A 13,307-nucleotide genomic window follows, 5' to 3' on the forward strand; every position below is an offset into this window, starting at 1 on the left:
AGGAGGAGGAGGAGGAGAGGCAGGGAGAGGAATAGAAAATCATTTTGACGTTACGTCTTTGATACCTCCTGTTATGAGAAAAAAAAAAATATCACGGTTTTCTGTCCCCTGGATCACTCCCCCCTGCAGGGTAAACGCATGGTGGGCGAGGATGGTGTGGAGAGCTTCAGCGACATGTTCCACGAGAACTCCATGCTGCAGACGGAGAATAGCAACCTGAGGGTGAGGGTGAAGGCCATGCAGGAGACCATCGACGCTCAGAGGGCGCGGCTCACCCAGCTGCTCAGCGACCAGGCCAACCAGGCCCTCGCCAGGGCAGGTGGGGCTGGATTAGTTTGTTATGGCAGTATTCAAAAAAAGGAGACCATTTTTCTTCTCAACTCCCTGAGCTAAAATGTTTTGTTTGTGTCTCAGGTGAAGGAGGAACAGAGGAAATTGGAAACATGATTCAGGGTTACATCAAAGAGATTGAAGACCTCAGGTAAACATCTCATACTCCGCTTTATTTCCTTGTTCTTCAGTCTCTCCCAGTTCCTGTTTTGCCTTGTTTACCAACCTGCTGACTGATGAATTTTATAAAAACATATGAGGGATGTAAAATTATAAATGTTTCTTACCAATTAGATAAAAAAGTTCAGTTCAGTTCATTCAATTTTAGTTGATGGTTTTCCATTAGGACCTGAAGATACTGTATCTTGCATCGCAGACAGGTTTGGTTTTATTTCTCTCAGATTTGAGATGTTTGTGAGACTTCCGAATAAAAATTGACACCATGAGTGGTGAGTGAGGAAAATGTTTTTTGTTTTTTTTTTTGGTATATATTTTATATTTTTTAAACTGACCCTTTTCGCAGGTACATTTACCAAACAGGTTATGTTCACAGGTACACCATGCTAAAACGAAGGTAGCCTAACACAATCGTCTTGAATAAAGGTTATAATGTTAAGCTGTTGTTGATTTTACTGAATGGTCACTTTGGAGGATGTTCTTTGTGTTACTGTTGAACAGTGTTATATTACACACGGAGGTGTCTCTGTTCAGTCTAGGCTCATTGATATAAATGGGACAAAATAATAGAAACACTGTCAGTGTAAATTAACCCAGTTCCGCAGGAAGTTGAATCAGCACCTCTAAAAAACATTATAAGCTTCATGAAGGTAGAGTTTATTGCAGGACTGTTGTACTGTTTAGACTGCATTCATTTTAGATAGGTGTGCCTAATAAATTTGAAACTGAAGGTGTTTAATCTGTCTTTTAGGATCAGTCAGCAAAAAGTGCGTCACACTTCAGTCTCTGCTGAGAACTATTTTTGTTTTCAGAGTTAAAAGCGTTGATGTGAAGGACTTGGGAATAATAAAAAGACCACTTTTGGAATATGCTCCTGAATACAAATAAAATAAAGTTTCAAAGTATTGTATATTTACAGATTCTGTTTAACCTGAGTCTGATGTGAGCTGTCTGGTCTGTGTCCCTGGTTTTCACCCTCAGAGCCAAACTCCTTGAGAGTGAAGCGGTAAATGAGAATCTGAGGAAGAATCTGTCTCGTGCCTCCAACCGTCAGTCGTTCTATGGGGGGTCTGGCTCCTTCTCTTCCACGCTGCTGGCCCCTGAGAAGGAGACCTCTGACATCATCGAACTGGCCAAGAAAGACCTGGAGAAACTGAAGAAACGAGAGAGGAAGAAAAAGAAAAGGTAATAAGATTGTGTTTGGACAGTTCAGGTCATTGTCATTGTCATTAACGAAACATGTGGTGGGTTGGTCATCCGGCTGTTGTGTCTTGTTGCATAATCAGCTGTGTTCTGAATAATTTTCAAACTGGATTGGTGCTTTTTCTGTCAGTTTTTTCTGACTGTTTTCCAAATGATCCAATAAAAATATAGCAGATTTCAGGTAAACACTCAGAGAAACTTAATTCTGCAAGGTTGGATGGTGGGCCCTGGTGGGCGGGGCTGGGAGCATGACTGAGAGCAGTGACTGCTTTGTTGTGACATCACAAAGTTCCAGAAGTCCTGACGGCAGGTTTTAAGGCTCAGTTTCTGAATACAGGCTGTGTGCATTTCTCTGTGGACTGAGACTTTGATACTTTCACAGTATTAATGTAGAACCTAGACCTGTTTTATAATCAAAAAAGACCTGGGAATCTCAAGGAGCTATTTGTGAGTTTTGCAATAGCTACATAGCCAATGTTAGCATTAACAGCTGTTTACAGACCAAGAGTCAAATGGATTCAAGCATTAAATTTCATTCCTTTACTCACTAACAGTTGTCTCCAGTGGCGGAAAGCAACACTCTTGTTTTGCTTCTATTTATTTCACTTATTTTCCTGTACTGAAGTTAGCATGCTAACTAGCTAGGTCCAGCCTGGTTGGACTGTCGTCACTTTCCAATACCGAGTCACTGTAGCGTCCAGGCTGCCCGGAAGAATTAGCTGCTCAGAGGACATGTTATAACTTCTCGTCCTGTAAACACAACAGTGGCTGTAACTTGTGAATAAACAGCTGTTAATGCTAACACTAGCTATGTAGCAATAGCAAAAATTACAAATAGCTCCTTTAATGTCATGCTGTCTAAACTGGGACTTCACTTAGCTTAACAGATAATGAATAGATTTTATTGGCTGCATTTAGAGACATGAAACAATAACATATAAACTGATGTAGCTCAAATACAGTGGCTCTGAAAGTCTGACACCACTTTCCCATTCACTTGAATGGGAGTCCACTGTATGTGCTAATAAACCAGTGCTAATATCTAGAAGAATTGTCTGATAAAAATCTACAGCAGCGTTAGAGACTGATCAGAGGCTCCAGGTTGAAAATGATCAGAGTTGTGCTGTCGGGCACTTTGGGGGATAAACGGTGGGGTTTTCAGTGCAGAGCTTCCTCTGACCATTCTTCCCTCCATTCTTCCTTCCTTCGTTCATCTCTTGCTTCCTTCTCTCGTTTGACCCTTCACCCCTCCGTGAAGACTCCAGCAGCTGTTGGAGCAGAGGGAGAGGGAGGAAAGGGAGGAGGTGGTGGAAGAGGTTGAGGACGCCAGGTTTGTCAGAGCTTCCACCCTCCTGTTGCCACTCCCATCCCTTGCTTCCCCTAATTCAGCATTTTATATTTACTTTTTATTTATTTTAGGCGGGTGTTTTTTTCCCCACCTGGAGTAAAACACGCTACTAGCAGCACTTCACCATTTTAATCATTTCTATAAACCTTAATCTCTCTCTGGATTTTCTGTGTGAACCCTTTTGCTCATTCATTGATCCCTAACGCTACATCCCTGCTTTCTATTGCATCTTTTTTGTGTTTTTTTTTTTACTGAAGCATTTTTATCTTCAGTATTCAAGACAACCTGGAACTAGTCAGCAGGTGTCTGTGATGAGAAATCTTCAGAACAATATAGTCAAGGTTCAAAACACTCCAGTTATTGTTTTTATGAAAACATTTATCCCCACATTCCCACTGCTACTGTTAAAGGTCTGAAACGTCTCAATGTTTGAGCGCACAGGCAAAATGTATCTCTATCACTTGTGAAAGACTGTGTGCAAAATATATTAAAACAGTGTAACAGCAGATGACAAATCCCTCTTTTTTCTGTGTGATAATCTTTTCTATCCAGATTACTTTATTATGAAACACAACCTAAACACTGCCAGCCCTCTGTGTTTGGATAAAACACTTATCCAACAGATCTGCTTCATGGATGTGGTTCATGAATTTCCTTTTGTGCGCTGCATTTTCCCTCCATGCTTTTCTGCTTCTGCTGGTTTTTGTTCAGACTCTTATGAGATGCCTCCCTCCTTTGTTTGAAAAAAAAGAAAATACTCTTGTCTTTTTCACAAATAAGCAAATGAAAATGAAGCAGCAGCATGTCAGTATCGAGCCGGGATACAGCCTCTCTGGGTGGTTTATGCTACATGTAAATAATGCATAAGTGTCTCTGCATATTCAGTCAGTTAAACCATAAACAGTCAGCAGCTTTATTGCTGCGTTGTGGTGAAGCCCATTAAAAAGCTTATTTGGCAAAAAGACTCCACAAAAAATGTGTGGCACCAACTAAAAAAACTGACACGTCTTTATTACACACAGATGTGTTGTTACTTTATTGTTACTTTAAAAATATGCTTAATGTTTACTTGTGTGTTACAGTACCTGTGAAGATGCACTTGGGATAAACCTTGTGTTCTGCTCAGTAAATGTTCATGGCATAGTCACAGCAGATATTTGACGTTTTTGACTCGTCACCGTGTCTGAATCTTTCAGCGCCAACAAGGAGGAAGTCCCAGACAACGAGCAGGAGAAGGCCACGGAGAAAGAGATGACGGAGCGAGCGAACGAGGAAGCAGACATGGTGACTGTCTTCTTCTTTTTCATCTTTATGGTCAATCAGCGTTAAAATGTGTGAGAGGAGCGTTCAGATGTAATTGTTTTTAATGTAGGAGGTCCAGGAGGGCAGCGACCATGAGGAAGGGGAAGAGGAAGAGGAGGAGGAAGAGGAGGAGATGGACGTGGAAGAGAGCTCTGAGGATTCAGACTCTGAGTCTGATGAAAAAGGTATCAGGGTCAATGTCGCTCTCGCTCTCGCTCTCTCTCGCTCTCTCTCTCGCTCTCTCTCTCAGTCGGCTGCAGGTTGTCCACAAGGGGGAGCTGTGACATCATTGTCAGACCAGCTGCGTGAACCTGTCCCACTCATGCTGTAGGAAATGGTCCAGTTCCACTCTCACCATACCCACTCTCACTCCGTTTGTGTGGAGGCTCTGTCACATTAAAGATTCTGTAAAGCAGAAAAACATATGAGTTCTGAGTTTGCTACACCACAGAAAAATGGCATATCAAACCCCCTGCCAAATTTTAATGAATAAAAATATTGCCAAATATATAAAATTAGGTTTCACACTTGTGAAAAAATAACCAGTATTATCAACTCTGGAACGCTGGGGGCGTGTCTGCTGGAGGCACTGAAACCACACCCACCGTCGGGAGAGCTTCCGCATCGCTTAATGGTCTAACAAACGGTCAAAAAACCTGCTACGAGCTGCTAACATCGGGCTTTTGTCGGCAGTGATGAAGGGTTTAATCAGCATTCACAGCCGGGTTAAATGAATTTGCAGTAGACACGGGTATTTATTGGCTCCTGCTCCGATCGGCTCCGATCGGCATTGATGTAAACACAATACCCAGGTGTACCTGCTCATTTTCGCCTCTCTTCCTGCTGTAACGTCTCTCAGAGGACACAGACACACACCTGTCACCTGTCCAGCATGGCGCCGTTACACCAGAAACTCCACATCTACACTGATGGTGGGGGTGACAGAGTGAGCTGCAGCTCTGACAGTTTTAAAAACACACAATCACAGATCGAAACATCTCATACGGAGGCTCCAACACTTTGACAGACTTTCACCAGTTTGCAGGGCGGCTAGCAGCTCACTCTCCCTCCACTGTCTGTGTGTGTGTGTGTGCTCTAAGTGCAGAAGTGACATCACTCCCTGCAGGTGTGTGTCCTGAGTCTGAACAGAAAGTCAAACTCGACAGGCGGTGGGAAAGGAGTGTATCGGCTTTTAATAGCGGGTTTGATGACTGATTATCTATTCATACATTATTCTCTAATTACTAATAACACCACACCGTTGGTATTGCAGCCTCTAGGAAAGACACATTCTGTGAGGCAAGGCTTAGCTAACCAGCAAGAACTCGACACTGAGCGGGAGAGTGGCTGATATTGGTACATTACAGAGTTTTATACCGTTACAGCTTTAGGGGCGGGGTATGCTAAGAGGGGGCTCAAGTGCGTCACCAGTACCCGTTTAGGCCCCGCCCAAAAAAAAACACTCAACACAAAAATGATGAAACACAGTTTCACGGTATAACTGCACAATTCAGTACCACACAAGTTTCACATGATTAACACTTTCTCAGGAATAGTTCTCCAACATATATATTGATTTTATAAACAAATCTGTGGATTTGCTTTACAGGATCTTTAAGTGTTGTTCCAAACCGATAACCCTCAAGTGGGAGGGGGCCATAAAGCCTCCAACACTGAGTCTGTATCGATGCAAGTTTACAAACCACACTCCAGAGATGATGAAATGCCACAAACTTACAACTGTTTATTTCCAAAGAAGTTGTAAATTACATCAAACACACATTTGACTATTTTCCTGCGCACATGACAAAATTAGAGTTCACATTGTAGTTTGGAATAAACATGTCGCTGTGTAGCAGAGAAAACAGTACAGGTGTTTTCTGTTTTTTTTATTTGACTTTTGAGCTATGAAAAAAATAAGGATCTAATCAGATTAAGATTCAGATCAAAATCAGATTAAGCAAAGACAAAAAAGAAATGCAGCCAAAGAAGCACGGGAGTGAGTTTTTCAATTCATAATCAATCAATGATTTTTCTTTCACAAGCTCACTGTACCATGAAGGTAATGAAGCCATGTCACTGCACATTAACCTTCATCTCCATCAGTCCTTTAGCTAAATATTGATTTAATTACTACATCCCTTCTGAAATGCCATGAATATATGTGTTTATAGAGGTCAGGAAACATTTAACAGGACCAAAGGAGACTGGAATCAAACCAAAGCAACTGAGCTAGGTGTGACCTGCCCTATAATACTTAACTTTTATACCCTGTATTCAGCATACAACAAAACAACAATAACGCTGAAATGTTAAAGTGATTCAAAATGGATTATCTTACAATAATTGTACCATTTTTAAGTCAAAGTGAAGAGTATTTGATCTCACATATAATTAAAAACGACATTGAAATTCAGGCCACAAAGTACAACTTCAACACAGCAAAGTGATTTACACATGTGAATCCAATCAAAATCAATTTGTTTGAACAAGGTTATGAAATAAAGTATGAGCCACACAGCTTCCTGAGTGTCGGCCTGTATAATGTAACATAACTCCACCTGGTGAGGAGCTGAACCAGTAGGATCATGAGCCTTCGTGAAGATAGCGGAGTGGATGAGAGCATCTGCAGACTGCTGAACATATGCTGAAACACAGTCAGAGCTGTGGTTAGGAGGAACAGAAAGAGCCACACTGCCAGTCACAAGTGACACCACACACACATCACTACTGATGCACTGACACACAGACAGGTGAGAGCTCACAGTGACTGCACAGTGAAAAACTATTCCAACGAGACCTGAGCTGCAAATAAAAATCCTTTTCCAAAGATGAACACAGTGTGGATGTGTGACTGTATGTTGAGGTTAAACGTGATGGTCTGTGTCTGACAGAGAACTACCAGGCAGATCTGGCCAACATCACCTGTGAGATCGCCATCAAGCAGAAGCTGATTGATGAGCTGGAGAACAGCCAGCGGCGCCTTCACACGCTCAAACAGCAGTACGAACAGAAGCTGATGATGCTGCAGTGCAAGATCAGGGACACCCAGCTGGAGCGGGACCGCGTCCTCCATAACATGAGTAAGACAAGAACGCCAGGAGGGGGTGGGGGGGTGTATAAATCTTGCTCAGGCAGTTTGGATAAAAACATCCACCAAAAGACATGTATGGGTTTGGTTTTTAAAGTCTCTGCCTTTTGATGCGTTTATTTCAGGTTTGTGAAGTGTATTTGAGTTCTTGCTCGTCCTACTTCGATGTATTACCACTCCCACACATCTGATCTCAGCTTTTGTTATTTAGTAATAAAAGAAATAATAAAAAAAAAAAAACACTGACAAGGCTTCATACTTCAGAGGATCCTCTAAAGTCAGTAGTGAATGTTTGTGCCAGCAGCCTGATGATGACAGTTACATTTATGTTTGTCAGCGCCAGTGGATCAAAGCTTCGTCTGACACAGATTTTAACGGTGTGGAAGAGTTTCAGACTCTAATTAAAGAGAAAAAAAGACACAGACTTTCTGACAACTGAAGATCGAGGTTTCTGATGAGATAAACCATCAGAAAAAATATGTTTGTATCTGCAGCACAATGTCTCTGAAACTCTGCCGAGTAAAAGTAGAGATGTTCCGATACTGTTTTTTCCTTCCTGATACAGAAGATTCTGATGCCTGGACTTCATCAGCTGATACTGAGCACTGATCCAGGTGCTATTGTTGCTCTATGGCTCAGGTTAAACCCTTTGTAAAACATGAACAGATAGCTGAAAACCATTGAATCTGTCTTTTATTATCTAATTTGAGTGTCAATCATAAAACAAATTAATCCAGGTTTAAATAGCTCTAATGTGCTAGATGTTCTAACACTAGTGTTGTTGCCAAATTGCTGATATTTTGCTAACAGCTAATGTTACACTATTTACAGGAAATAAATTCTTCTTCACTGCCCTAAATCAGTAGCCTACACAGGAAATTGTGCTGTGCAGCCACTGGCAACTACTGTTTTAGAGCAGTGAAGAAGAATTCATTAACCATTAAATTCTAGTTTAATCCATTTGTGAAACTATTTTATATTATTAATACATTACATGGCATCGAATCAGCGCATAAACCCTGAACTCACCAGTACCTGATCCTGTATTTTAGGCAGAATCAGAGGCTTTTCAGATATTAGTATCAGTATTGGAACGACTCTAAGTAAAAGTCATTTGATTATGTACCATTTAAACTTTTTACAGCATTTTAAATCTAAAGTTTTCCATGATTCTTGTGTCTCGTACTTTCAGCTTCAGTAGAGAGCGGCACAGAAGACAAGGCTCGCAAGATCAAGGCTGAGTATGAGAAGAAGTTGAGCGTCATGAACAAGGAGCTGCAGAAGCTGCAGTCTGCTCAGAAGGAGCACGCCCGCCTGCTCAAGAACCAATCACAGTACGAGAAGCAGCTGAAGAAGCTTCAGATGGACGTGGCGGAGATGAAGAAGACAAAGGTTTGATAAGCTTGATAAGACAGAAAACTTGAGGCTGATGTGTCGTCTTTTGATAGTTTTTGTTTTATCCTTTGTGTATTTTTATGCCTCCGTGCTGGCGACAGCACAGAGACGTTATGTTTTTGGTTGTCTGTCCATACGTCCCCTTCTCCAGAACATGATATCTCAGTAACAACTTGAAGGAGTTTCTTCAAATTGCACTTGACACAAACGATCACTTTGAGCCAAAGACGAACAAATTAGAATTTGATGGTCAAAGGTCAAAAGTCACTGTGACCTCACTAAACATAACTGAAGAGTAAATACACTAATTATGACACAATTTAATACAAATGTCTAACAGGATAAAATGATGAAATGATGACATTTTATATTTAGATGGTCAAAGGTCACCTTCACTGTGACATCACAATGTTCTGCAAAAACACTTCTGGTCATTATTCAATGATGTAACTCAGAAAGGAGACTTTGACCACACACCTGGCAACAGCTTGTTGGTGGAGGCAAACAGCTGTAAGGCGGTGATTGTATTTTTCTCTAGAGCTGACTGTGCTTGGAAGAATTTTCCTCCACTTAAATTAAATAAAGTTGACATAGCTCTTTTAAATCAAGTTATGGTGGCATCAGAAAGATGAAGTCCAGCTGAAACAACAGGCTTTTGCTACTTGTCACGTCTTTTCTGTTGTCTGTCTCTCAACTGTCTTCTTTTTGTAAATTTCCATTTCACGATCTTCACCATACTTTGTTTTAAAGACAATGTTCAGTGGGCAGGCAGTCTTCAGCAAGCAGCATTTAAAGGATGAGGAAAAAGTAAAGATGGAAGATTTGAGAAATGATCTATAAATTATAAAAGAAACAAGATTTCACCACAGAATATTGACTCATTCCCTTCATATTTGTGTGTGTAATGTGAACATTTTTTGATTTGATGGATCCAGGTCCGTCTGATGAAGCAGATGAAGGAGCAGCAGGAGAAGAACAGGATGAACGAATCTCGCAGGAACCGTGAAATCGCCACCTTGAAGAAAGACCAACGCAAGCAAGAGGTCAGTAACGGGGAGGGGGGTCCTCCAGCCTTCACCTGGCCTTTAGTTTCAATCTTTATATTTCACTCAGATTGTTGAGAGTGTGTTTTTTTTCCTCCTCAGCATCAACTGAAGTTGTTGGAGGCTCAGAAGAGGCAGCAGGAGCTAATTCTGAGGAGGAAGACTGAGGAGGTGCTTTTAAACTTTAAACTAAACTGAGACACAGTCCTGACATTATCGTACAGTATTTTTTTAATTTAATCTTTATCTAATCAGGGAGTCTCACTGAGATTAAAATCTCTTTTTCAAGAGAGACCTGAGAACAAGAATAAGACACAATCAACAACCAAGACAACACAACCACAAAATACAAGAAACAAATAATTAACAATAACAATTACAGTAATCGTAAAATACAACAAACAATAAAGCTTTAAAATCTCCAAGGGAAATGTAAGAGACTAGTTTGAGGACAATTTGTTCCATTTAAATGGTGCATGGTACCTGAAAACCTGTGCTGCCAATATTAGTGCGAGCATGAGGGATATCAAGGGTCAAGTAGTTAGTGGATCATGTTCTGTGGATTCTGGATTTAAATGAGAGAAGAGATATCAGGTAGTTTGGAGCTTTATAAATGAATAACATGAGTTTTGGTTGTGTTGCATGTGGTTCACTTCCAGTATTCAGCTGTCCTCACGTACCTGTTTGCCGTGTGTGTGTGTGTGTCAGGTGACGGCTCTGAGGAGGCAGGTCAGGCCCACCTCAGGTAAGGTCATCAGGAAAGTAAACCTCCCAGATCCACTCCAGGACTCCACCCACAGACCTCCATCTGGACGCATGTACTCCTCGGGCAACACAGCTCCCAATGGTACTCGGTGAGTCTGTGTGGGTTAATGTTTCCAGACAGGCAAGTATGGAAGGCTACTAAATATAGATCCAGAATGTGCTTCTCCTGTAAGAGGAAGTGTTCATCAGTCAGACACTGAACATCGGCACCATCATGATAGGAAATAATAAAATCCTCTAAATCTCTAAAATGTGACATAAATCTCCATCTTTATGTTGGATTTTATCATCAGGAATCAACACAGACTCCTTGTTAACCAGCTCCAGAACATGAGCCTATTTATTTACATCATACCTGTCATTCAGTTAATTAATCAATAACATTATTGACTCGTGCTGTGTGTGCAGTTTGTCCTACAGGCGTGTAGCCGGGCTTTACTCCACCAGAGTCGCTCGTAATAAATGGCAGTCCCTGGAGCGACGGATCTGTGACATCATCATGCAGAGGATGACCATCTCCAACATGGAGGCCGACATGAACCGCCTGCTCAAGGTAGAGTCCCGCAGCGCTGAACAGTGACTGTAGGCAGGTGAAGGAATGTGACCTTGCCTGAACAATAGAAGACGTGTTGTGTTCGGTGGCTTTGGGGTCGTAATTTGTGACGTTGTGTTGTAGTGAGCTGCGCCTTTCATCATTCCTTCACCATCCCTAGATGGATAAATGGCTGATTTTAAAAGGGCAATATGGCGCATACTCACGAGCCGACATGCACACCTTATAAAGAGGATTCACTCTGACAAGTCAGGGAAACCAACAGCACAGCAGATATTATACTTCTGACTCCACTACATTTTTATGAAGTACCTGCTACTTTGAAGCTTTTAGTCTGTGGAATGAATTTTATTTTATTTTCTAAATTGTGATAGACCATACACTGCGTTCATCACAGGAGAAAAACCAATCACAGCTAACTCTCCCACTGTCAGTCATGGCTCAGTCTGAACCCGTCAGTGTCCTAACGAAGCTACGTCAGATAAAGATGAGGCAGAAGATTCTTCTTCCTTTAGTTTTAAATGTTTACTGTGTTTACCACGACCAAATTTCATCAGTGCCTAAAAAAAAAGAAACACAAAAATGACAATGACTCCTATTGTTGATTCAGTTTTTAACTGTTTTGGATCATATCCTAGAAGATTTTTATTCTACAAGTTGTTCAGTGACGCATTGTAGAACAATACGATGCTTTGACATAAAAAAAAAAAAAAAAAAATACTTTTGAATACTTAAGTTTTCTTAAGTTAAGTTTTGGGGCATTTTACACCTTTCTTTGACAGGCAAAGCAAGTTTATCTATATAGCACCATTCGGACACAAGATATTTGCAGCAGCATGGAAATACATTAAAAATATAACATTAAGATGACATTGAAATAGCATTTAAAGACAATAGAAACTAATTTGAATCGGAGTAAAGGGGAATGACACAGAGCAAAAAATCCGGCCGGCCAGGAGTCAAACCTGGGACTCACCTGCTCAGAGCATGTGGACCCATGTGGTGCAGCCCTGACCTTTCAGCTGCTGGATCACCTCATTCTTAAGTATTTTTAGAAGCAAGAACTCCAGTGAATAACTCTTTAACTCAAGTGAAGATGTGACTGAACTACTTTCACTTGTATTAGAGAAATATTTGAGCAGGAGGATCAATACTTTGACTCAAGTAACAGAGCTGTGTACTTTGTCCACCTCTGGAAACCTTTGACTGAGCACAGACCTTGTTTATGGTGACACTGGCTGAGATATTGAGTCTGAGGTTTGGTTAAATTTCTGGTTGAATTTTGCAGTGTAAGAGAAGGTGTTGTGAGCTGTACTATTATATTATTATATTATAATTTTTTGTCAGACTGGGACTCTGACTGACACCCAGATCAACAGGCAGTGACCACTACAGTGTAACTGTAGCTGTAACAGTCGGCTTCACCTAAAACCGTCAGTGTATCTTCAGAGGAGAGGACATAACACTCATCCTGCACACACAGCACAGTTTACTGAGCAACAGATTTCTACAGTTCAACACATGATGTAATTATTCTGCTACCATCTTGTTTTCCCAGTCAAATGTTCAGATATAGAAGAATAAAAATGTTGGATTTGTGAGCAGTTGTTACCCCCAAATGTCTCTGCTGAATCAGAACAGTCTGACAGATAATAATTAACATAATAATAAACTTTATTTATAGAGCACTTGTCATACACAGACTGCAGCTCAAAGTGCTTTGACAAATATAGAAAGGAGTTCAAACAGGGAAATCATTAACAAAAACAGGGGAAAAAAGATTTAAGAAAAGAGACAGAAAAGAGCTGCTGACATGTCTGTAGCTGCTGTTGTGGACAGAAACCTGAACTGTGTCCCAGCAGAGTGTTTACCCATCATCAGACTTTAGAAGAGACTTTCTCTTTTGACCTGGAAACCTCCAGGACAGTATACCGGTAATGGAGACACTCACGTGGTGTAAATAAATAGATAGATAATAGAAAGATAAAATACTTTACTCATCCCCTGGGGAAATTCAACTTGTCCAGAAGCTCACTACAGTTTGTATTTTAGATTTGAGTCTGTGTCATGATCCACTTCCTTTCCTGAACCGCTCAGTCC

The 13,307-nt window shown here is 41.0% G+C and overlaps 1 protein-coding gene across 8 annotated transcripts in view; it reads left to right on the top strand.

Moving 5' to 3' along the window:
- The window catches only part of LOC139628780 (kinesin-like protein KIF21A), a 65,760-nt gene that overhangs the window by 35,095 nt on the left and 17,358 nt on the right, over nucleotides 1-13,307 (top strand). For 5 of the 8 annotated variants that reach the window (XM_071490833.1, XM_071490841.1, XM_071490858.1 and 2 more), the window contains exons 9-20: nucleotides 130-319; nucleotides 415-481; nucleotides 1,489-1,692; nucleotides 2,969-3,040; nucleotides 4,255-4,342; nucleotides 4,431-4,545; nucleotides 7,255-7,443; nucleotides 8,644-8,843; nucleotides 9,782-9,889; nucleotides 9,992-10,060; nucleotides 10,598-10,743; nucleotides 11,063-11,207. In XM_071490833.1, coding sequence (XP_071346934.1) covers nucleotides 130-319; nucleotides 415-481; nucleotides 1,489-1,692; nucleotides 2,969-3,040; nucleotides 4,255-4,342; nucleotides 4,431-4,545; nucleotides 7,255-7,443; nucleotides 8,644-8,843; nucleotides 9,782-9,889; nucleotides 9,992-10,060; nucleotides 10,598-10,743; nucleotides 11,063-11,207 — 1,593 coding nt within the window. The remainder of the gene's footprint in view (nucleotides 1-129; nucleotides 320-414; nucleotides 482-1,488; nucleotides 1,693-2,968; nucleotides 3,041-4,254; nucleotides 4,343-4,430; nucleotides 4,546-7,254; nucleotides 7,444-8,643; nucleotides 8,844-9,781; nucleotides 9,890-9,991; nucleotides 10,061-10,597; nucleotides 10,744-11,062; nucleotides 11,208-13,307) is intronic. The other 3 variants (XM_071490849.1, XM_071490881.1, XM_071490889.1) reach the window with 1 other exon arrangement.

This window comes from Trachinotus anak, unplaced genomic scaffold (assembly GCF_046630095.1).
Source record: "Trachinotus anak isolate AG129_WGS33_773 ecotype Australia unplaced genomic scaffold, CSIRO_AGI_Tana_v1 ptg000002l, whole genome shotgun sequence".
Taxonomy (NCBI): Eukaryota; Metazoa; Chordata; class Actinopteri; order Carangiformes; family Carangidae; genus Trachinotus; species Trachinotus anak.